This window comes from Temnothorax americanus, unplaced genomic scaffold (genome assembly GCF_048541705.1).
Source record: "Temnothorax americanus isolate GAGA-0224 unplaced genomic scaffold, ASM4854170v1 Scaffold11, whole genome shotgun sequence".
NCBI classification, from domain to species: Eukaryota; Metazoa; Arthropoda; class Insecta; order Hymenoptera; family Formicidae; genus Temnothorax; species Temnothorax americanus.
In genome coordinates, this window is record NW_027509242.1 from 4,045,878 (window position 1) to 4,072,383 (window position 26,506).

At 38.4% G+C, this 26,506-nt stretch overlaps 1 protein-coding gene across 3 annotated transcripts in view; it reads left to right on the top strand.

Annotated features, from left to right (window-relative positions):
* Alpha-man-iib (alpha-Mannosidase class II b) overlaps positions 1-26,506 on the top strand; it is a 146,256-nt gene that overhangs the window by 90,461 nt on the left and 29,289 nt on the right. For all 3 annotated transcript variants that reach the window (XM_077421651.1, XM_077421642.1, XM_077421661.1), the window contains exon 3: positions 18,301-18,393. In XM_077421651.1, the coding sequence (XP_077277777.1) occupies positions 18,301-18,393 (93 nt within the window). The remainder of the gene's footprint in view (positions 1-18,300; positions 18,394-26,506) is intronic.

Below are 26,506 nucleotides of genomic sequence, written 5' to 3' on the forward strand. Positions count from 1 at the left end.
CTCTTTAAACAAATAGATGACACGGCACACACAAGTCAATCGATATTTAATTAAACGTCTCGCACGGCAGCTTGCCTGTTCTTCGCCCGTAACGCTTATTACCGTGTACCGCTACTCGCAGTTAAGGACGAATTAATTAAGCTTGCCATTAGACGAGCATGCACGTATGTATGTACTTACGCGCATTTCAATCCGTTGTAGCTGCAGCCAGCTACGTCGTTTTATACCCGCCGCGCCGCGCCAGTCGGGAACAACAATTCGCTATTGATTTAGCCGATAAATGGAATTAAATACTCACGCATATAGCGCTAAACCGACGGGCGGGGTATAGGCGGGCGGGCGGGCACGCTTTTGTGCTTAATCGCGTTGTTGCCGCTGCATTTCCGTTTCCTGCGGCAACAAACGCCAGTCGTTTTAGCAGCGTACTCGTGCTTTTCACCGACATTACGGTTTAACACGAGTGCCTTCGATCGCGATGCCGTTTTAGAATCGCAACGCCGTAATCATAAACTCGGTATGTCGTTAACCGTAAATCGCAACGTCGTTATAATGTGAAACGCCCGTTTCTCGGATATATAAGCGTCGATTTTACTTGCCACAAAAGTCTCGTCATCTTTTTGCTTATATTTCTTTTCGTTTCATGCTATAATTCAAAATTTTATTTGATATACACTTAATTTCGTTAATTATTAGCTGCGATACAGGACGTGGATAAATGAAAAAAAGTCCGTGTACTCCATTTATCCGAAAAGTGACAAATTGTGACAATCGATTGTATCCGGACCCGCTGTCAATGTATTAAAAAAAAAGGATATCAAATTATCGCAACACACTTTCTCTCCCTTTTCCTTTGTCTCTTTCTCTCTCTGGAAGTTCATAAGCGTGTCACTATTGCGTCGCGTGAAAGATTATCGAGTTGATTTACGCCGCCCCGCGGCAGCCGGTGTTTAGCCGTGGTTTCGTGCGAGTTTGAAAAATGAGGAGCTTAATTTCAATTTGCCATTGACCAGGGTGGTAGGCCTCGCGTGCGCTTCTCGCACGATGGGCGCACGCCGATATCCCTTTCTGGTTATCGCGACGGTCTATCGATTATTACAACGGCTCGGTTAACCAACTATCTCATCGCCGGCTTCCCGTAGCAGCTTAGCTCTCTCGGATCCGGTGTCCATTACAACAGATTTTCTCCCGCATCGAGGATAAAGCCCCGCCCGCCACGTTTGAAAATATACTGTATAAAAAAAATAGCACGTACATACGTGTCTCGGTTTTATTGCGCGTAAATATTTTAGCGGTACAATTGGTGAACGAGGAACGACAACGGTACGAAATATATCGCGATAGCGTATATAATCGCGACGAAATTTTTCACTCGCTACGTGGTACGTATACGTATATAGCGATTAACGCGCACTTTACACACGAGCGAGTTTCGGTCGGAGCGATATATTTGTTCGTCGATCGAACGAATTAAACGACGGCGAATCGTGGTTAATCGCACGAAAACACGAGGAGAACGGCCCTATAGGGTGATAAAAAATACGCTGATACTGGCAAATGTACAAATCGAAAGAGGGGGATTAGTGCGATATGTATACGGCATCGGTTATTCGGAAAGAAATCGAAAAAGTTTTTCCAATTTTATTTTTTTATACATGATGGTTTAACCTTAAAAATACAATTGCCGAATGCATTACGGATAGCGGTGTACGCGTTAAAATTTGAATATTATTGCTTAATGTTAAATGTAACGTTAAATAATAGAGAACAGCTGTTGTCATAAACATTTACGCTTGCGTAACAATTTGTAATATATATTTTGTTCAAATAATTTAATTTATATATTTTGAAAAATATATATATTGTAGCACAGTTCTTTAATTATAATAAAATACATAAAATAAAAACGCAACAAGATATAGCATATTATAGGATATATGTTCGAAAAATGCGGTTTTACGTCTCATTGGTTTCCCACAAACGCTTGGGCGAGTCTTTCCATCTAAGTAAATTGATCAAGATAAAATACGAAGAGGAAAATATTTTTTTGCAGTGTTTTCGATGGTGTCTTTTCCCTAAAAATTGCCAAGCGCGGCGGGCAGGTTAATCCACTGAGTTCCTCAGTGGGAAGTGGACTCTTGTCGGAAAAGAAACGAAGCGTTCGCCCGTGAACGCAAATCGGGAAATCGAATTCTGTGCGCCGCTTCGGGTTAGGCATTATCGGCTTTTAATCAAGTTCGTTTTTTTTTCGTCTACTCCTTCCCTTCTCATTTTCTGACGTGCCTCTTTGCTTTTGTGAGAGCCGCTCTTCATTCGCATGCTCGAGCTGCACTGCAGTTAGTTAATCGAAATCTTGCTCGCGAGTTTGCACTGTCGGAAAAAGAGAGAAGGAGAAAGAGAGAGAGAAAGACAAAGTAAAAGAAAATTCTTTTAGGAACTTTATAATATCACAATCGTGAATTGAACTTTATCAGAGGATTCAGCATGCGAGTAAAGTTAATTGTCTAACTCAGCGATTTATAGCGAATGTCAATTAGAATAGTTTTAATTAAAAATAAACAATAATTACGCAATGTTAAAATTCGCGGTTATAATTTATCATGAGATTTTATGATAATTATTAAATAAACATTTTTTATTTCTTTTACTAATATTTTATCGACTTTATGATAATTTTTAAATAAATATTTTCTTTTATGACGATCTTATGATAATTTAATTTTAACTTGGTAAAATCGTTACATATGTTATTTTTTGGTTTTAATTTTTCTATATTTATTTTTCAATTCTAATTATATCTTTTCAATGCTTACTTTAATTTCTTACAACTCCACAGCTCGTAGCTCGTTTTATATTTGTTTCGCTCGTTCCAGTCGCGTCGGCGATCAGGTAGGGAAAAAAAAGCGCGTCGTTCGTCCAGGGGAGACCGCTATTATTCGATGTCGCCGTATTTGCCGGCGGAAATTTGGAAACGCGCGAGTCCATCGAATAAATATCGCGTTCGTGATTCGTGCGACGTACCGACTAATGGAAATCCCAGAGAGCCGACTGCAGCGGAAAGTTTTTGAACTCTGTCCAACCATCAATTTTCCGACTCTCTGTTGCTGCGGAATCCGCGCGCATCCTCGCGGTGTCACCCCGGCTTTTCCGTACCCTCTGTTGTCTCCCTTTTTCCGTCCGTCTTTCACGATCGATCGACACGTTTTTGCGGCTTTCGTCTCGCGCTCGTGAAATACTTCGCGGAGACGTTCGCGTCCGGGAAAAAGTTTTTGCCGCGAAAAAGATCGTGTCGGTTTTTTTTTCCTTTTTTTTTTAATACGTACTACGTACTACTTCGGAGAAGGGGGAACTACATATGCTTCCGTATGTTTCATCAATGAGAAAAATATCGGTAATAATATCGGTAGCCGCATCAACGGACATGAAACATCGCCGGCGCGACGTGATGACGACGTTTCCCTTCCGGCCATAATACGGATATGAGGAAACTTTTTCTATTACCTTTGCGAAGAAAACTTTTCGAAGAAAGCTATCAAGCTATCCGAAGTGCGTATGGAAGCTCTATAACATTTTTTTCACTACCCATGTTTCGCGAAACTATTCCGGCGAGAGGAGGCGACATGCAAAACTATAACACTATACCTATAGGTATGTATATTTCCAACAGAGTATTGAAATGTCATCATTCTAAAATTTGAGGGAATCGTCATAATGTTAAAACTGTGATTTCAAAATTCATTTTTGCAAATTTTTACACGATAACCGATGCTAAAATTTTTTGAGCATTTTTCTCGCATCTCACTTTATACGCGTCTATGAAGTTTTTTTCCAATTTTTAGATACATCTATTATCTGTAGAACCTCCTTAAGGCAGGAAGGTTTAAATGTTTCTTAAGCACTGGAAAGAACGTCGGCAATGGCTCGACACGTGTCGTCTTTAATGAAACGCTAACCGTACTATTAAATTATCATTAAGAACGCCAAGGACTCGTGTCCTTTTTGTCAGCCTATAATACCGGAAGAGATCCGAAAAGCTTCCGGTTATACACTTATACAAGCGCACGTGTAAGACATATAACAAAAGTCTAAACTAAAGTCTATTTACAGTTCTACAGAATGTATCCCCTATAGTGGTAGTCTACTTCTTTATTTTCTTATAAGGGACATTCACGAAATACTATATAAGGATAAATTCAGTTGTTCAAAGGCAGCGATAGCAAGGAGATTATGAAAATAATATTTTCTTCTTTCTTTTATTACTTTGGGAGATTTTTTATTAATAAGGAACCCGTCAACTTTCGTTACATCTTTCATTTCAGTTTTCTGTAAATTAATTATACAATATGACATACAAACAAAGCTTGCGCATATAATTAAGCGGTGACGAATGACCGTCTACGCAATCCTCACATCTTTCATTCGATGTTATACCTCACGTGATGCGAGGTTATATCAGTAAAACAGTTTTCAGAACGAGTCAGTTCTTGGTGTCTTGAGCGTCTTCGTTCACGAACATGTATGTACAAAAATGGATCACGCGCTGGACGGCAATCCAGCGCGAGTTAAGTAACTCCTCTCCGTCAGCCCTCGCGCGTTATCTCGGTCACCAAGAGCGACATATCGAAACATGTCGGCCCTGCACGCCCTCCCTCCCTTCCCGCCCTTTCGTTTCGCACAGCACGATGTCGTACCTACCCTGGTTCACTGCTCGAATGAATAATGCGGCATGCGCGCACACACAAGCTCTGAAACGTATACACATATACGTAGATATACCCAGGGTAGACAGGTCGACCCTCAACCCGGGTCTCTCGCAACCTGCTTTAGCCGGTACGCGTGCGTATCCACTTGCCATCAATGTGAAGACTGTCGCGGTCCTGCCACACATTTTCCAGGAACACATTTCCGCCGGCTGACCCGGTCCGCCCTCTTCCACTTTGCCGCGTAAATTCCGGGTACCTGGTGCGAATTCTTTCGCTACGATTTCACGACTTGATCCAGTGATCCTGTATACGCAAAATAGTGTGATCCATTGATCTCCCGGAAGCTTCGTTCAATAAATCCTACTCTTACATCAGTTTCCTTCAGATTTCCGTAGAAAATTTTTATGGATCAAATTAAAGATATAGGTCTTTAAACGTGTTTTTTTTTTTTGCGCCGCATTGAACTTGATCATTTAAATAGAGGTTTACTAAATTACGCGTAATATTTTTTGTCTGATCTTGTAATCTCCATTATCCTTAAGACTCCCTTCTTAAAAATATAGATCGCACGGAAGGATTAAAAAATTTCCAAGGAAACGTCCATTTTCATTTGTCACCGTACTTTGAATTTCCATTAAAACGTCGTCCCATTAAAATGATTTTTCCTCGCGCTCTCTTTACGTTCATATACGCTTCCACGTTACTCCATTTCTACGTATAAAGTATCTAAAATTACTTGTTATTTTTTATTTCCTAAGCTGATCTCTAAATTTTCTTTCTCTGAGTTATTTTCGATCCGGGATTTCATTAAGGGGGTTTTTAATTAACAAAAACATTTTGCCGCCAGTTCTCGTGTCATTGCTGACTCTACGTTTTGACTCGATCATGTAATTGCATATGCATAAAACTTGTAAGCTTGAATGCTTGTTTCACCCTGTACGTAAGATGGCGCGAATGCAAAATCGATGTATACGTGACCCAATTGAAAAGTCGATACTTTAGAATACGAGAGACCCGCGTTGTCTCCGTCTTCTTTCGTCCTCGCTCACTCCGTCGCTGTCATCGTCATCGAACACGTTCCGGATCCCGGATGAAAAGTGGGTCTTTTGATCAGCGGATCTTATTTCGACTCGAGTTACTTTGCCATCGCCGTTGTGATGTGCACAATGCAGGAAAAAAGACCGTACGTTACGCGAGACATCCGAGTTTGTAGACCTGCACATTCCGGATAAATAAACGCCGGAAAACGGAGGTTTATTTTTCAGTTTATATAAATCATACGTCTGGCTCCTAAATTCGACGTTACTTCGGCGAAAATGCAGCATATCCATTTTCTATTAACAAATTGCTACGCTACATCGCAAAAAAACATCGTAAATAAACCTTTTTACAGGCGAGAAAATTAAAAGAAAATTTTAAAAATTACCCATCGCAAATTTGAAATTGTATAGCGACCGAAACATTTTGTTCATAATAAGTTTTGATCGTTATATGAAAAAAGGATCTAATGATGAACGATTGCAAAAGCTTTTGCTTATTCCTAAAAAATTATGCTTCTATAATAATAGAGAAATTCGAACTCTTACATGAAAAAAGGATTGTTATATCTGGTACCTATCCTATCGATCATTCTTACGTCCAATGATGCGCGATGCTCAATGTAAACCGATATCTGAAGAATCTCGACGCTTTTACGAAATTGCTCTGCAAGATAAAAGACGATCGGATTTCAATCGATTATTGCTACGTTGATGGATTGCTCTTGTTTGTGTATTACTCAATAAAATCTGATTACATCGCGTACTTTGCTTCGCGCGACGCTTTGTTCGCCTCGCAATTTTTCTTCCTTTTTCCGCGGACGTCGATAAAGTGTCAACGATTACGTGCCCTCTATGAATTATGAAGCGATATCTCACGGGGGTAAAAACGACGGGTTTTATTAAATTTGCAAATAGGAAGGCGTATTTTAAATATTACATGTCCGATGACTTGGTTTAGAATTGCAAATGTGCAAACACGATATCGACCGGAAAAGCGATATATCGAATGATTAATAACTGAAATTGTGTATTCCTCGAAATATTGCAATACAGGCTGCAATAGTACACATAGACATATATAACTTCTATAAATAATTGCTAATGGATCGTTTGGGAAATAATGTGGCTGATATATTAGTTTGTATTAATTTAATCGCTTACCCACAAGATAAATATTTCTTTCTGGTTTTTGATGTTATTTTTCATAATTTGTATTATTTTATAAAATTCTCTCAAGAATAAATTATAAAATACAAAAATTGGTCACGACATATTTTCCAAATAACTTTATACTAATTATTTAGGGATGTCATTAATGCTACAATTAAAATTGCAGTAAAAAGAATTTTGATTGCCCTTTTTGCGAAATATTCAGTTCGCCGATACTCGTATTTGTTTCATTATTTAACACAATAACCTCGTTTTATATCATTGCGATGTTTGCTTTATCTGTCATCTGTTTTCTCTCGGACAAATATATAATGAAGTCTCGAACACAGGTACCATGTACCTGTAGAGTTGCTGATACTGCTATTGATTTGCGCGAATAAAAGTTGGTGTTCATAATTTCGCCGTTAAATCCGCGCATTTTACAATGATTTCATATATCTATAAATTGTGCAATCTCATGTTTTTTTCACGCATGAGCGAGCTACTGTTACCTACTTCTCTACGGGCGACATTATTTGTTTAAAATTCTATAATACAATTTCATAAAAATGATATATCGCATAGGAAATTTGATAGTTTAACAAAAAATATTTAATTATCGACATCGCATTGTGTTAATATTATTTCTCATATCTCTCAATACTCAATTAAAGTAATGAATTTAGATCAGATCTGTATCTAGAAAATATTGTTAGATTTTTTAGAAGGTTATTCGTAATTTGTGGAAGAGCTTTAGTAACAGTAAAGACTTTTTAATCGACCCTACCGACGATTAATTGACCAAAACCAATGGTCGTATTATCATGACGATTAAAAAATGATAGTCAGTATAGGGTCAATTAAAAAGTCTTTACTGTTAATTATTTACTGGCGAAGTAAATGTTATTATTCGGTGAGCTTTAGTAAATTTAGTGAAAGTGTTCACGAAAGGTTTCTAGCTAATGCTAGTTAACACTAGGCCGATCGATTTCATCTATATATATATTACTCTCTAGCCGTTGAACTAACCTTGCGTAATAATTCCGCACTAGAGCAAGGTATAATAAAAATAGCAACAGTATAAGGCACTTAAATGCATTACGTTCTGGACACCTTGACCATACCTTCTTTAAGCAAAGGAACTCGTACAATATCGGGGTGAGGTCACGTTTAATCAACGACAATTCTAATGCAGAAAATTGTGGCATTACGAAAAGATATGCGCATTTTTTTGCATTTTCTATATTTTTTAGGTCTATAATATCATTTTCTTAGTTTTATCAGGATGGACAATACCTGTAATATTCATAATTAGAATAAAACTTTTAATGAAATTTTTTTCTTGAAGGAACTTTTTGTGAAATGCGATAAATTCTTTTCTGCTCCTGTCTCGTGGTTAATAAAGTATCGATTTAACAAATTTGATTTTGTATAATCGTGTATAGATGTTGTAGTCGACGGAATTTTGTGTATTTATCTAGCCAACGCTATATTTCTAACAAACGAAGATAATCCAGCTATATATGTAGCAGAAGACATGTAGATTGCAGAAGCTATGAAACATAATCGCGGTTGTATAATGCTCAGATATTATATACTAAATTCCCTCGACCAAAAATCCGCCCTCGGTTATCGGCTATCAGGTGTTTCCTCGCCATTGATCGATTTCGGTAATGTCCTGACACGATAATAACCGCGAAAGTCAAAAATGCAAATAACTAAATCTATAATCTCGTCCTCAATCACCGTTAAATGAATTTTCTATAAAGACACAAAACCATAAACGGTCAATTCATTGATCGTAAATTTTAATTTATTTAGTTGCAGTTACATAAACTTTAGTATCTTGTTCAATTACGTTTTAAATTTACTTTTATTGAAATATTTTTTCGAAAAATTTACATTACAATTCTTCATAAATTTTGCGCTAAGAATCACTAGAATTAATAAAAACATCGTTTCTTAGTCACAAATAAGTGATTCTTTTATATTCATATTATTCATTATCATTCCATGCCTTTGTGCTTCCTATACAAACGCCCTGAGAATCGCCAATTGACATAGTTAATGGAGTAATACATCAATGACATGCATTTTCGAGCGACTCTATCGCTCGCGTTATTACACTCTAAACGCATTATATTGTGCATGCATTGCCGACCTACCGCGGTGCAATCTGTGCGTCATATTGTTAAACAGCCTAAAGCATCGAAGTGACACGTCGAATTGAACTAACTTCGTTCGACGCATTATCGTCTTCACAACGTGACGTGTGATAATCGATAATATTTGCTATACACTCTAACGGTCTAACGCTAACGCTAACGTTATAAATATATATATCTATGTATAATTATTTATTTATGTAAATATGTGTATATGTATGTAAAAAAATGTATGTATATCATTTTAATATATTTAAACTACAGTCATCAATCACACATATATCAATCCATCGATTGACGTGTCGAAGTGCATCAGCAATATGGATTATTATGCACCTTGGTTATTTTTAATGGGATTTTTAATGTTATGCCATGTATACTGCATCTATCAGCACAGTCTTGCCATTTTATATTAATAATATCAATTTCTATTTATAACATAACAACATTACATTATTATAAGGCATCCGAGATTATTTTAAATCGTTTCCTTGCGATGCCTGCATAACGCGCAGCAATTCGCTCGTTTATAAACGAATTTGTTTTAAGAAATTATTTGGCGTTTAGTTAAAAAACGACCAAATATTTTAACCCAATATTTTTATCCGCGATATTTTCGGATTTTTTTTTCCTATCGCCTCGCAGGATTGCCACTGAATTTGCAATCACTCTCAACAATTGTCTATCCAAACATGGCAGTTGTCTGAACAATACATTTGTTTGAACATTCTACATGCCCGATCGATTTAGCAACTCCAGTCCGTTAAAGGGTTAAATTTCATGTGTTCCAAACAAATCCAACTCCGAATCAAACTCCAAAATCTCAGTTCAAAATAAGAATTAGCGCGCACCGGTTGAATATTATTATATCCAATTAATAATCTGTACTAATTACTATTATCGTGAAACACATTTTTAATAATTCTCTTTTAACTTTTACGTATTTACACTTCTCTTTTAGACGAATGCAATGTGTAAAAGCATATTCAACATTTTCATAATTATGATTATTATGCTATTATCTTTAATAATTATAATCTTACATTAAATTCTTAGGAACGATCTGTTAAAGAATAGAATTTCTCGGCCATTACGTATCCGACTGTGCGATGTATTTTCTCCATCACCGAATGCTTCTTCGTTTCTTTCCGATAGAGCGTTGCCCGCATCGCGCCGGTGACTCTTCCGCACACGCGCGCAGAAAAATCACCTCGAGGCTCGATGGGCCGGTCTTTCCGGTAAATTTCCAGGCGCCGCATGGGCAATGAGCGATTAGGGCGACGCGACGTCATCAGGGAACGCCACCACGGCCGGACGTTTCCGGCAAACGCAATTTATCGCGGAGTCGTCGAACAAAATGCATCCGTCATCGCCGCGACGTGTTGCGCGTCGTCGACGGTGCATTACACGCATTACACGTCGTAAATTTTGTTTCGCTCGCCGTATGATCGCGACCGACGCGGTACGCGACGATAATGCGACGAGAGAGTAATTTTATTCGCGTCTCGCGTAGAATAATTTGTCCGCGCCCCGACGCTGTACCGCTCGTGACAATCGCCCGGGCACGAAAACGTCCGTCGTTATTTTAACGACGGATTCCCCGACCGAGATCGAATTAATCTTTCTAAAATGTCTAGGACAATAAAATTTAATCCTTCGCAGAACACGTGTAATTCTGCTGCTTTCGTCGAACACCTGGGTCTTTTAGGCCAGTTAAGATTTTCAAGCTGTAATATGGCCATAAAAAATCTGAAAAAATTCAAGTATACTTTCAAAGGCTTTAAGAATCCATTTATACCGTTATAAATGTCTGATTCTTGTTTAGGTTTTTTTTTTATGAGTCCGTAAAATCTCCATAAAATTCGAAATGGAAATATCGAGTGGGTCTTAAAAGCCCCCACGTGTTCTGCGAAGGGTTAAATTACAAACGATATAGATTCGTTGCCTTTTTGAATCAATTAAGATTATATTAACTTAAAAAACATGTTTTTTTAGTTGAGAAAACTTCTGTATCATAGATTCGAGTTATATCTATAGATAGAGCCAAACTAATTGATCGTCTTTAATTAAGACTCTTGAAGTATTAGATGTCGCGGAATATTCTTCCCTCTCCACCCCCTCTATACAAAACGGTAAAGTCAGTTCGCGAGCGACGTAAATGAGACCCTTTTCTTCCCCCCGTGAAACTATAACCCCGCGCAAATTGGTTGGCGATAAACGCGCCAACGATGAACGAGGTCAGGAGTGCATCCTTGCTGATTGCACCGCGTCGCGTCGCGCCCCGAGTATCGTCCCCCGATGCGTTCGACGCGGTAATCTCTTCTCCCCTGCGTCGGGGAGGGAAACTGTGAACCACTCTCCGTCAATCACGTGTCGCGAACAAAGGAGCGCTTTAGCGCGCTGGATGCACTCATTTGCCTTCGCTTCGCCGGCCCCGTCATTGCCGTCGTTTACGTGTCTCCTTTGACGCGCTATTAGACGACGACGCGAGGAGGAAGATAAACCTGGGAGCGACATCCTGGGGTCCCTTCCAACTGTATCCCCCCCTCCCCCGCTACCCTCCACCCTGCGCTCGATATCGAATTTCTCTCATGGAATTGTCGTTTCTCCGGGGTATTGTAAACTGCCGTTGAGCAGATCCCTATAGTTCGACAGCGAGTCTCGTTCGTCGTCAATTTATTTTTCGCCGCGAGAAGTACTCCGCCGCGTATAATTACCTCTTTTAACGTCTTTTTCGCGTTTGCTCGGTGAAACGCTCCGCTTTCAATAGAGAATCAAGTTTGTTCGGTGGTGTATAACCAGTATATAACTGTCGTATTTAAAAACATTGATCTCTTTTGGGAGGGTTTTTTTTCCTAAACTTTAAAGAAAGACGAATTAATTCTTTATTAATTGCATAAAAAATTTGATGGATAAGTAAATATTATTATAAACATTTATTCTGCCTTGCTATAGACAATTCGGGTGTGAAAGAAAAATTAAAATGGAACACGAGATCGAGTTTGTACAGCGCGGCGTATGAAAATACAGGAATATAAATATTTGAGTTGAATTTAAAGTCTGGTCTCTCTCTCAGCGAATTAACATTTCGCAGATATTCTCTTCACATTAATATCAGACGTCCCTTGGAGCGAGAAAATTGTAATAAAAATTATTATTATTATTATCGTTCCGCGCCACGCGTGTGTAATTAATAAAAAGCAGAAGAATTAAATTAATAAAAGGTACTCTCGACTTTTACCAAAATATTAGTCAGCGATTTTAACGAGTCACTCTGTTCTCTCCCCCTTTTCCTCTCCCTCTCTCTCTCTCTCTCTCTCTCTCTCTCTCTCTCTCTCTCTTTCTACGATAATTCATGCACAATAATTAAAATCCGCACGTAATTTAAGTACAATTCGAGGCACTTAATTCAACGCATTTCACGCGCTGTTACGTCACTTTGTTACATCCCCATATCCAACAACTCGGTTTCTCTCCGCGTCATTTGTGACAAATGAGAACATCTTCCTTCTCTCTACTCCCCTCTCTCCTCTCTTTTTCTCTCTTTCTCTCTCTCTCTTTCTTTTTCTTTCTCTTTGCTCTTCATCCTTTTTTTTATCGGAATGAGATTAAATTGTTGGCTTCACACTCGGGTGATGTAGCTTAATACAAAAATACATGTCGATAGGTGGAAAAGCGCATTTAATCCTCGCTCGCAGAATTTTATATCCTGGAAATCGGTTCTTGACGATGAATATCGTGTATAATTAAAGTTCAATATGTATATTCTATATTAAACCCAATCGACTTATGATATATATGTACATATATATATATATATATATATTTATTATTAGATAGATATATATTAGTTTGATATATAAATTATCTAATGTAATCTAGTAAATAACTATAACTATAATTTTCATACTTAAAAGCTTGTATATTGCTGCCAAAATATAATTGGTGAATTTGCTGCTGAATAAATTTCCCATTCGCATTATAAATCTTTGCTTATTATATCTATAATAAGAATAATACTACAACGGGACAGCAGGTGTAATCTGTAGCTAAAATTACGTGTGTCGCGCAGAACCTATTATTTCTATCCGCGTTAAGAATCATTTTATAATCGGGAATATAATTGCGCGCACCTTATCGCTTAAAATCACGTCATATTCTTCAAGCCGTAAATAGGATTACCGCGACATCGTTCGGCGACCGTGACGATGATGTGCTGCGGTCAAAGCGCAAAAGGAAAACGAGATTAATGAACGAACAGACCCGGCCGCAGGCCGTGCAGCTTATACAGTTAGTGCAGTTTTTAAGGATAGAAACGCTTTTATCGCGTCGGTCGTCTGTTAGCCGCGCGGCACTTGCCGTAATCTACTCTCGCAAAAATGCAGTACGCCTAGGTTAAAGCTGCGCCCGGTGCAGCGGTGCCCGGTACGTTGGCTTTACGAACGAAAATAACATTTCGTTGAAACGACGTCGGGGTACTTCCGCAAATTGCGTGAAGGAATTCTTACACACGCATCAAAGCAGCACGAAACTCGCTCGCAGTGCAGCCATTCAAGGTGATTCGGAAAGGATGCGACAGACATAGAAGCTCGCATATACAAGACTATATTCTTAGAATCAATGGTGTATTAAAATCTTCAAAAGTTTCAATCAGCCAATTTTGTACCTTTTTTATCGGATTTTATTTACATATCGTTAAGAAAATTTGTTTTTCGACAATTTAGAAAACATTTAAGGAGAAAGAGAGAATATTACAACGCACATATTGTTAGTTTTTTTAATAATTATGAAATTTGAACTCTTAGAACTTGAATTTTCCGCGTTTTGAGAATCTCGGATAATCTCAGCTGACAGCCTCGTGCGTGCCTATTAATCCGCCGCTGCATGCATTGCACGGATCCTATCCATCGCTTCAACTTTGAGTAGACTGTCGGCGGATGCGCGCGGATCGATCGTCGAGTATCTGCGGAACGTCAATCTACCCACCGTTCGCAAACTTATTCCGGGCCTCCATTCGTGGCCTGTGGAGTGCAGTAGATTTTGCGTGAAATGCACGGATCGACTCGGCGGTATTTCGGTACGTTCGTTCGACCCGATCGATTCGACGATTCCGCCGGATCGTATACATCGCCCGTGCAGCTGTTAACTACGCCGACACGTTGTGCACGTCCACAAACACATTAGCACGTGCACGCCGCCGTCCCTAATGTGAATGAAAATTAATGAAACTTAAGTCTCAGGTACGGAACTGTCAGGAGAAACCATCAGAATAATACTCTTCTGAAATATTTGCTGGCTTTTTAAGTCATAGAATACGTTATGCGTTTATTTTTATTACAAGTCGATGATGCATGTCTAAAAATATTCACCCCATAGCGCGCGTCGAATATCATAAAAAGATTTATCTGACAACAGTGTTGCCTGATGTGCTCACATTATTGAAGTTAAAAGATAACGCAACGTGAGAGACGTTACAGTCAGAAAACCGCAGAAAACTTTAAATACTTCTAAAAGAATTATGAGTTGAGAAGGCATGAAAATTTTTTATTGGGATGGTTATAGGCTTTTGCAGCATTATAAGTAAGAAATCGAAAGTGACCTGCGCTTAAGAAATTCAAGGGATGACTTGCAAATCTTAGGAAGCTAATTCTGCTCTACATGTATTATTCGGACTCGATATTCTCGACGGAGTTCGAGAAACATTGTCGTCGGGATTCAAATGAGTCGCTTGGAAGAAGAAAGTACCAATCGGCCTTCTCCAGGCGAATAACGAGTTTCTGCTAAAACGGTTAAAGTGGTTCTTGTAAAACCGTACACAGTTGCCCGGGAGTCTCCTGCGGGACTTGTGTCGATAAGATAGCGTTACTTCGATATCCCTTTAAGACCCGTCCGTTCGTTCCCATCCCCCTGGCATCTTCTTAAGATCGCTATCCTCCGAGGAAATATCTTCTCCTTCCGGGATACCCCGTAAAACGCTTCATCTTCATTCGCTCCCGTGTACTGGAAGGGAGCCGGACGGACGGGATAGTTAGTTTGCAATTGGAGCAAAAGAACATTTTCCCCGATCGACCAACGTCGTTGTAGTCCCGTTAAAACTGGCGTTTGAGATTAAAATTGATCTCAAAATAGCGGTCCTAAAATTCTAATAAATCCATACGAAGTTTGGCCGAATTACAAAGCATTAATGGAGGACGAAATTTTATGCTCCAAACTTAAATCGTTTGCGAAAAATTACTTTCCTCGTAAATTTTTTAGTTATTTTTTCAATAATTCTTACACGAATATAAATCAACATAATAATTCGTTAAATTCGCGATAAATATTGATTTATGTAGAAACACATTATTTAATGCGAATTATTTTTCAATTAAAAACTTGTTATAAACATTCACAAATTTGTGTGATCCCTGATAAGAAGAAAGCACCTCGATTCGATTTGATCGGAAGCAAGACGAAGCCAGACGAAGGGAGAACGAATCTAAGAAGATCTGAAAATATCTTCTCTTTCCCGGATAAATAATCCCGAGTGAAAGAAGTTACCTCGGTCGATGGATTAGGGAGCGAAGCTTTTCGATGTTTAATTAACGTCGACGGGATAAGCTCCGTTACAAGAAAGCTCGTCCGATCGCCGGATAATCGGAGAGCCTCGTGGAAGAAGACCTTTCCGGAGATATATCTCGATGGTGAGTCCGTTGGGCTCGATGGACGAGCTCTTCACTTGGGATTTAATTTTGACTCGGCTTTATCTCCGCCGTCGATCCCGGATTTATGGTGATTAATCCGCTCGGCTTGCTGTTGATAGAAATTAAAACGGGATTCGCGGTTGGCCGCTCTCAGTTTGTTTCAATGTGCAATAATTGTGTCATTGTCACGTTATTCTTTCGAGGGATTATTTTTTGAATATAAAGTATAAATCAAAAATTTGCACGTGAATTTCACAATAATTGAGAATTCGATAGTGTTTTTGGCTTTAATACGAAATACACAATTATGCACTATTGCATTATTAATATTTGTGGTAATTTTAATTTTTGTAATAAATTTCCATTCAAATAACTTCTTTCAAAATCATAAAACTCAAAAAATTCTGCAGATAAATTTGCCGGACAATTTCGCAGACAAATTTTTTTGATCAGATGATAAAAGGATGTGATTAAACTAAAATTCAATATTTCAAAGAATCGATAATAATTTAATAATATTTCCGTTATTTTTTTCCGAGGAAAATTCTCTATTGCCTTATCTCTCGTGCATTGTAAAAAATATACATATTTCGTAACATTAATGCATACATTTTACAATGTAGATTGGATAATCTACGTTGAGATCTCTAATGCCTGGGGCACATCATTGATTATTACCTTAATTTCATCGCTTAGCGCAATTTGCGATATTCGGTTCGCAACAACATCAATTTATGAGTATCGTATTTCGCGTATCACAGTTGCCCTATCGAGAGAGATGCACGGGTGATTAATTATCGCAGCGTAGGACCCGATTCCACGCTATTGCGCTCACTCGAGCGTCTGCGGTCACTTCAGCAACAGCGTACGTTCCGGCCGTTAAAATGTTATCTTGATTGGCAGGCACGAAGTAGGTATAGCTGAAATTTAATAGCCCGATTGATATTATATTATATCCCTCTTGCGGCCGCACGGCCGCGCTCGGGATTTTCCGCGGTTACGAGGTACGCCGAAACTGGAAATCTTCGAATTTTGTGCAGGTATCTATACTATCTATATGCCGATACGCAGCGCGGCCGGCGCGTTTGGACTTGCGTAATCGATGTTTAGAACCCGGCCGGATCAGATTCCTCGCGAATTCCAATTTCGCTCTACTTCATTACTTCCCCATCCTCGAGCCCATTCGCGCCGTAGACGGTATTCAGGCGGTATTATTGCCATTTCTACAGGGTGTTCCGGAATTAAGCCACCGGATCCGACCCGTATACAAATTCCGCGATAAATCAAGCTTTTGCCGAGTGACTTTCGTTTATCACTCATACTTTTTAACGATAAATATATCCGAAGTTCATAAGAAGTCACGTAGCATATTTCTTTTTAGATCGACATTTATCTTCAATTAGACCTTAAAGAACGCCCTAATTTGTAAAAAAATTTTAAATGTTTATCGTGGGATGTCTCAATCTCTCAAAGTATCGTTATTTTCCTCATTTTATCCTTTCACATTTGTGTTTGCAAAGACGTTCAAGATTCTGAGAAACACTTTCTTTTACATATTAAACAAAGTCGTAGCCCTTGTTATCCAAAGCCACGCTTGTCGTAAGATCAGCGCGAGGGAATCTCAATGGAAAGCGAGGCTTTCGTGTAAAGTCAACGTCATCGTGATTTCGCTATACGCGCGTTTACCTTATCGACAAGGTATCGCGTCAAAACTGTTACCGCGATAAAGCCGTTATTAACACGGGGTAATAAAAAGAATGAGCAACGCACGCGAGGTCGCGAACGGATCTAAATACCACTCAATCGTTATGTAATCCGACAAGAGCGTTATTAACGCGAAGTCTAAATTAATAAAGTTAGTGTCTATAATGAAATCTGCAAAATGGCGTATACAAAACATCAAATTTCTTGTGTAAATAGGCTAATAATATCTGCAAGTAATTTCTCCAATAGGGTTGACTTTTTTGGTGGCTCTGTATCAACTTTTAAACAAAAACTTTTTCGTCTACTCTTGTAACCTGAATGTTCTCGATATTATGTTGTAAAATTTTAATTTTATTTTATTGTTCTTGTTTTTGTTTTTTCTTTGTACGCTAAAGGGTTTATTACTCGTTAATAAAGTTTATTATTATTATTATTATTATTATTATTAAATTTTACCGGAACATAAAACTGGATACTCGCGAAATTGTCAGATTCATTAAGTTTCGTGAAAGATATACGCGGCAATTTTGTAGTATATAATACATTTAAGCGCAATAAGCGTGAAACACAATTAAATTAAAAGCGATTGCGATCGATTAATCTTTCCTTCGCGAAATTACACAGCATCCATCAACTCACTTCTGACTTCACCGAACGAAAGTATAGGTAACAACGTACGTATATTATACGTACGTTATTGCCTCATTCTGTGCGATGTTATTGTGTGCTGCGCGCCGGCAAGTGTGCGGCGAGCGTCCGCGAAATTTACGTCTTTGCGGCGTTTTCGTTTTATTAGCCACGAAGCAATATACGGGGCTGAGCCACGAAATTTCTAACGGTTGTTTACCTTCTCTTGCAGCCCTCATGGATGCGGAGCCGGGAATACTGGGACGACAGTTTCGAGGCACGTTTCGCGGAGCTGCGGAAAGATCCGACGAGACCACCCTTGAAGGTAAGTTAATTAGTCGTTGAAATATTCACGCGAACACGTATGGACGGCTTGCGTGTACGTGATAACCCTAAAATTTAATTGTCCAATAAATAAGCCTCCGCGATTGACAATCCTCATGTTGGAAGTTGAAAGCACACAGTCATATATACGTTATATGTAATACAATCGACATAAATTGTAGGAGAATGACGATATTCGATTTAATCTAATTATAGTAAGAGTTTAGGATCAATCAAAATAATTGCGACATAATGTATTGAAATACAGTCTAATGACGAATCAAATAATGTGTTTAAATACTGAATCTATATTATAAAAACTTATTTATATCGCAAAATTACGAGAAAACAAATCGAATACCATCACGAAAATTTCGATTTTATTAATGTTTATCATAATATTTTATATTTTATTCGCATGTTATTTTAACGTGATATCGCGTTTTAAATATGTCGCGGTAGAAAATTCAGAATAACAGCGCAGCTGCAAGCTGCAGGCGGTTGCAGGTGTCGGGGGTAAAGGGATTATTGTATAAAATTATCAGATATGAGAGAAAAGCGTAAGATGATATAAACAGTGGAAACGTCTGGGACCGAATACGAGCTATAATCCGCGTCCGCTCGTGCGAGATCTCTTCTCAGTGCTTTCACGTTGCCGTTAATGCGAGAGCGAAGATTTACGACGCCGCGGGAGTGTAAAAAGCTCGTCTGACGCGCCCTGGAAGAATCGTGAAATCGGGAAGGAAGCTTTGTTTACGACGTTATAAAGCATTTCGATCTTCTTTCGATCTACCCTCGCGATTTGCTTTCCGCGACCGCCTGCCCAAATTTATGATATCCGCATTTCTATTCATACGGCTTTCCATAGTCTTTTTTTTACTTACCATTAACCGACGATTATTTAAGTATCAATTTACCTTTATAGCGACACTGATGATTTATTTGCCTGGATTGTTGGCTTTATATTTGCAAAGGAAACTTTTATTACAATTATATTATTGTATTTTAACAGGAAGAAGAAAGGGAGAGATGAAGGAAAAGAGAGAGAGAATGGTGATGAATAATTACTGATAAAATTGATCTTCAGAATTAAATATATGTATAACTCATAATTATATATATAATTGATTTTATATTTTATAATGTGATACTACACTCAGTTTATTACGTGACGTTCAAGCATTCAAAAAAAAATAAAAGAGTGGTTAGGAATCCGTCACGATACTTGAAGTGGAGAACATTTATATACGAGTACCGTTACGCGTAAGTAGTAAGGGTACGCCTCTGCTCAGCCGTGCGTGATTTCGCGATCGCACTATAGTAGTGAAACGAGTTCTTCCTCAGCTCTTGTGTTGTTTATAGCTATTTCTTTTTGTGTGCGAAAATTACGGGATGAATAATTACGGCTCGAGGCGTGTAAAACGAGGCGTTAATTAACTCGTAATTATAATTAAAAACAATATGCAAATCTTGGCCCTTTCACGTGAGGTCAAACGAGGTAATATTGAAAACGTTGAACAAATATAACGCAAAATATTGTATGTGATGAAATTGATAGCTGTTAAAGAACTCATTAAAAATGGCGAATATTTAATAATCACGTAAAATCCGCGAACAATAGTTATCATCACGTTTTGCTGGAAGCTGTCGATTTGTTGCAGCGTAAATTATATTATTATTCAATATCGTTCCTCTCTCTGTGATGTAATAAATTGTAAATTACACATTTTTCTGCGCATATCTTCGAAAGCATGTCGTGAAAGTTCGTCTGCTTGCTTATTCGCGGACGAGAAACGCATCGACGCGTACTCGGAAAAATCTCTCTCTCTTTCCCCCTCCCCCCCCCGTATACGCTCGCGAGTACTCCCACATGTTGCGGTTTTCGGGCAAACCTTTGTACGGCTCCCATTAACCATCGTTCCTAGACTCATGGCGGTTTGCTCTTGACGAGACAACTGACTGATTCGTTTGATCAAAGCTCGGAACAACTCCATTATGACTCAGCGACTGCAATTTTCTGTGTTCATGCGCTTTCGCATGTCCGCACCGCTCGTTTCTCAGCTCTGGTCATTATAACATGTTTACAGTCGTTATGGAACTTGCAATTATGCATCTTAGCATTCAGTTTAGTCGATTGTGTAGGTTGTTAACAAAAGACTAGGGCTGCATATTCCGATTATTTACTGTCAGCAGCTGTCAGTACTAAAAATTTATAGTATATGTGACGTAAAATACAGAAAAGTATAGATTTTCAGTGCTGACAGTGAATATCGAAATGCAGCCGTAGATTACAAAAAAAATTTTGAAGCGGATAAATGTTATCGTAACTTTTTTATGTCGCATGGTTTGGCGATAAAAACAATATTACAAATATCGTCTTATTACATCTCCGTTCGGCAAATGATGAAAAAAAAACTATGATTTTTCATGTTATCAAATTGAATATTTTATCGAAAGAGTGCGTATACATACAGATGCGAGTTATTATTATGCAAGCAACGACATTGTCACAATTAATGTTAGTATACGCAATTTTATAATTTATTTTTTGACATCTTTTATCTTATAACTCCTATATAACTTCGGAAGCGGCTGCGTGATGTGATAAATTAGCGTTTCTTGCGCATATGCATGCAGCTTTGTTATTTCTACGTAGAATTACGAGCCGCGCGTTAACGTGGCGTCGCGCCCAGGCAACGCCGCGGGTAATTACGCGTGGAAAGAAGGAATTCTCCGTCGTCCGTGTGGGGTAATCGCGTGGAAAATCCGGAATATGTAAAATTCATCCACGAGAGGAACGTTTCGCCCCTCGTGTCGACCCTTCGATCCGTCTCGATCGAAGGAAATAAGACGTTCCGCGAATGAATTCCGAATGCGTGTGTATGTGTGAGATGATGTGCGCTCAGAGAGTAAGTACCGCAGATATTTAAAAAATGCGGCATCTTGACTTGCTAATTCGCGCGCTAAAACTTCGCGGCAACGTAAAATATATCTCTGTATAAGTTAAATAATTTTTCAGAGGAAAGCGGACGTCGAAGACAACACAATTTCTACTTTGACGCAACTTGAAATCGTCCGTTTCCGTTTCTACGATAATTCTCTGGAGAGGCAGACAGTTGCAGTACGTAATTACGGAGTTCTTGTTTTTCTCCAAATGTTGTCACGAGCCGCTACAATGGTTCGCGCGTCTCCTAGTAAAAGTCATTGCACGCCGGTATAATTGCTTTCTCTCTCACGGAGTATATATACATACTCTCTCTCTCTCTCTCTCTCTCTCTCTCTCTCTCTCTCTCTCTCTCTCTCTCTCTCTCTCTCTCTCTCTCTCTCTCTTTCATTCTCTCTCTCCGCTTTATTGGCAGAGATCTCTCGGTTTGCTCCGCACGTTCTCCTCGAAGAAAATTGCGAAGGACGCGGTATCTCATGCGTTCCCGCGTCCGTCGTTCGCGATATTCGGAGCCGCGAGCCAGGAGAATCTCAACTCTCGTCCCGTCAAGAAAATACTCGTTCGCTCCGGTCTCGAGTTAATCCCCCGGGATTACGGATCCGGATGCTGCTGATGTCGGACGCGACGAGGCGAGTTTGTTTGCCCAACGTATATACGAGACTACTCGAGCCGATTCATCGTTGAAAGAAAAAATAGCCTGATTCTCAATTTTTGGATAGACGTACAAATCTCACAAACTATGATCTCTCTCTCTCTCTCTCTCTCTCTCTCTCTCTCTCTCTCTCTCTCTCTCTTTTTCTCCCTTTTCTTCTCTTCCTTCTCTTTCTTTTCGCCGCGTCGCCAGGTTCGTATCCGGTACAAACAGAATTCGATGAGTTCAACAATACCGGCTCATCAGTCCATTGTCGTCAAGACTACAATAGCCGCGCGGACGGTGGCGGCCCTTTGGAAAACGTGTCCGACAATGGCGGGAAATGGACGCGATTTAGGCGCTCGGGATGCACCGAATGCACCTGCAAGTCGACGGACTTGCTGTCCTCTCGTATCTGGATTCGTCCGTATTAATACGGGGATTTTGGAGGCAGCGATGTCGAGCCTCAGGAAGGAAGCGCTCCATCAAGTCGCATGATAATCACTATCGGTTTATAGAAATTCGATCGTGCTGATAACAGACCGGACGGTAGGATTTTTTTTTTTTTTACAGATGTTCTCCTTCAAAGATGCATTATAATTGATAATGAGTAACTATATCTAATAATAATAGTCGATAGCAATAACGAGTGATGGTAATTTGAATAATTAAAATACATCAGATATAATAATTATACAATTGTTTTTTATTAATTAATGGAGAACAGTATAACTTTTCATAATTGAGATAGAATTTTAAAGTTGCCCGTCACATACAAAGTCGATTTGCGCTGAATGTAAGCTATCGATATTCGCGTTGGCTCGCGGGATCTTCAAGGCGAATCCGATGTCTCGCGTCAACAAGCCAATTTTAACATATATAATTTAAAATCTCTCTTCACCTTTAAAGGTCAGAGGAAGCCTATTTTTAGGCACCATGCACTGGGGTCGCTTATTTTTTATAGTATAACACTTTAATACATATATATGAACACTTTTCATATATATGAAAGTTATAAATAAAAATCATAAAAAGTCATGAAAAAACCTGCCCGTCTTCTAAAGGTTAATAATGACACTTTTATCATGTAATATGATTGAACAATCGATTGAGCTTGTCAAAAATTTTATTCGCTTAGTTAGTAGGTTTTTAGATATAACCACCGTGCCTCCGCTCAACTCCGATGGTTCAAATAGATACACTTTCTGTCTCATTGCTGTGTCTCTTGATTATGTCGATGTAGCATCTAAAACATTTGAAGGATTCTTAATGAGGTTTCTCGCGCGTCTCTTTTTCTCTCGCGGTGCGACAGCGTTACGGCTTCTCAAAGAACGCGTACATTTTCGCTTGCGCGTACCGTCTCCCCCATTTCCGATATTCTTCGCAACGGTACAAAAGGCACGACACGAGCACCTCGTGACAGATGTAAGGATGCGTAAGGTACTACAGACTATAAATATGCGAATTTAGCTAGCATGACGTTGTAATGTCGAACGGAAGACTGCTGAGAGAGAGAGAGAGAGAGTGCTGAGAAAATGCTTTAATCTTACAATAGTGAGCCGCGGCAGATAGACATCAAGTCTTTCCAATTACAAATGTTTTTTTTTTCTAATTTAGGATGGATGAAAAATATTGTAATCATATTCTTGGGCATTGTTAGTTAAGTATAATCATTTTCCAACATTATTTTATCAGTGTAGAGCTCAAGGAAGATGAAAATATGAAAATTAACATATGTATAAACAATATAAAAAATCTAAGGAAAATTTAAATAATTGAGATAAAGATTGCAGTTTTGCAGTCACGAAATTTTTCATTGGTGCTGTCGATACATTTAGCAAAGAGAAGTCTAATGTAATACCAGGTACCAACATTGTTATTCATATTACATCACTATTGCGGGGTTCGGAATACTTATTGTTGATCTTTCGCTTGTAAAGAATGAAAAGTTGAAACATACATTTCGGAGTGTTTGCATCCTGTTTATTACCTACTTTTACAGTAGAATACTAAAACGTGAGAACTTTAACGCGCGTTCTACTTTCGCATCTTCTAGTATTTGTCCCTTTGGTCATATTGCTTGCTCCTTCGACAACACTATTTCATTCTCGGTCAATGTATAAATAGCGCAATCCAGAGATATACATTCAAAGCCTTCGAACAGTGGCAAGCCTCATCCGAGAAAATACCCGGGATTATTTGCATTCTAATAAGTACGGAGAAATCGCGGAGAGATGAACCAACTTCCCGTCACATTCCTTCTTTCGAGGCCAATCCAAAATTGTGACCTGCGAATATTTATATCCGTTGAACGATAAATAAGATCATTTTGAAAATACTGAAAAATAACAGTAGTAACTTTGAAGACAATTTTTTGTGATAAACATCATAATTTGTAAAGGAAAAATAAAATCATGCCTCTTTTTTAGACTTGTAAATAAACACAACAAAATTTAAAAGCAAAATTTAAGACAAAGTATTAGTTTGAATAGACACTATCGTTATATTACGGAATAAATTTCTATAATGGGATTAAAATTTCTGATAAAATTTCTAACAAAGCATTGCTCCGAATAACTATTATTATTATTAGTTATGGGAGATAAAACCTGCGCAAAGCACTCGTGATTATACGTAACAATTTTTCCATGGCGTATGTAATGTTGCGAACTTCTTAAGAGAGTTATTTATACGTTACCATACGAAACTACATAAAAGTTGCAACCAGTAACTATACATATTCCCGAAGTTTGGTCTTTACCGTTGGGAGATTCGAAAAGTTCGGTGGTTTGTGGCAGTGTTAATGGTCCCTTGACTAAATTTTTAGTCTTAATAACAAGATCATGAAGAAGACATATGGATCCGTGTTTTTCGCAGCAAATTTTTTCGTGTCGTGTTTTGCGCAGAGAGATGTGAAAAAAACACAGAGATAAAATTTTGCACCATCCACAGCGTTCTTTTTGATAACGTCGTGGAACAAAAATATATAGAAGGCAGAAAAGTTATATAAATCGTTGAAATAAACGGAAAAAGTTTATACTTAATCTTTATATATTTTAATTATAAAAAATTCAGTTTTTTTTATAACCGTAATTTTATTCTTTAATTAGAGCTACTTTTTCAGAAAGCTTTAAATTTAATGCCAGCTAAAAGAAGTCAAGTTTTTTTTATCCATGTATTTTATTTGCGAGACTCAAGAAAGCGTTTGAATTCGCCGCATGCAATGCAGACGCGAACGAAGACGTTAATCTTATATCCCCAAAATCGATTGTAGCTCCGCTCTAACGAGATTCCTAAATTTGTAGCCTCAAGAAGCACTGGAGCGATAGGGTTTCGATTAACCTCGATCGAGTCCTCGATCGAGGCGTATTTTTCTGGAGGCGACCCGTAAAAAAAGTAGAACGCGCGCAAACAACACATTGGCAATTTCGCGTCGCGCAAGATTATCCGTGACGAGTTACCAGCTAGAGATGAGACGCATATCTTTCTTTTTCTCTCTCTCTCTCTCTTTCTTTCTTCCGCTCTCTCTTTCCTCCTCTTCTTTTTCGTTATCTTCCTGCTTCTCTCCGGTTATATGACCGATACCGTAGAAGAGCCAGGGCAAGTCGGGGAAAAATATCACCTCTCTTACCGTCAATCGCCTATCCGGCCGACTCAACGGCAGATACAACGTAATGAAACGAGGGTCGGTCGTCAAGGTTGTACATCAAAACTCACCCCTACCTCCTTACGATCATTTCCATTTTTTATCCGCATCTTTTTTTACGAGCGTACCTCGATCAATGCTGGAACGGCGGGAATAAAGCGACTCCGTTAGATTGATCGCTCTTGCACGATCCATTTAAAGGGTTAGGCCACCTGACACTTTCAAAAAAATTTTTTATTTTAAATTAACATTTATAGTCTTCAAAATAATGTGTAACAGATTCGTAGTATATTTTGAGTAACACTTTTTAACACCAACTTCACATTCAGATAGCACGTAGATATATTCGAGCTCATGAACAACAAAGGTATCAATTTTTTCTCCTTCTTTTTTATGTTTCTAATAATTGTAAAACAGGAATTGTGGAGAGAGAGAATGTCAATTAGGCCTCAGTATTCGAATTTTAGTCAATTGGTTATCATTTTTTTTAAAGTTTTTTTTTTAAGAAATGAATTTTTTAATTAACAAAAAAATGAGAATTTGTGGCACAAAAATTTTGTTCTTTAAACTTGTACAAATTATTTATTTTTTTGAATTATCAAAATCAGCTACACACACACACACACACACACACACACACACACACACACACACACACACACATACACAAGAGGACAAAGTGTTTTAAATATAAATCTTTTTAGTAATTTAATTTCAGATAATCTTGCTCGGAGATATCGTGCGATTTGAAAAAATGTATGTCGTAGAAGAATTATAATTGCTACAAATTAATAAATAATACTTAAAAATAAAAATTATTTTTTATAGTTTAAAGTATGATCTACCTCACAATGTATTTAATCAATATTACATTGCTTTTATACTATTCCGAA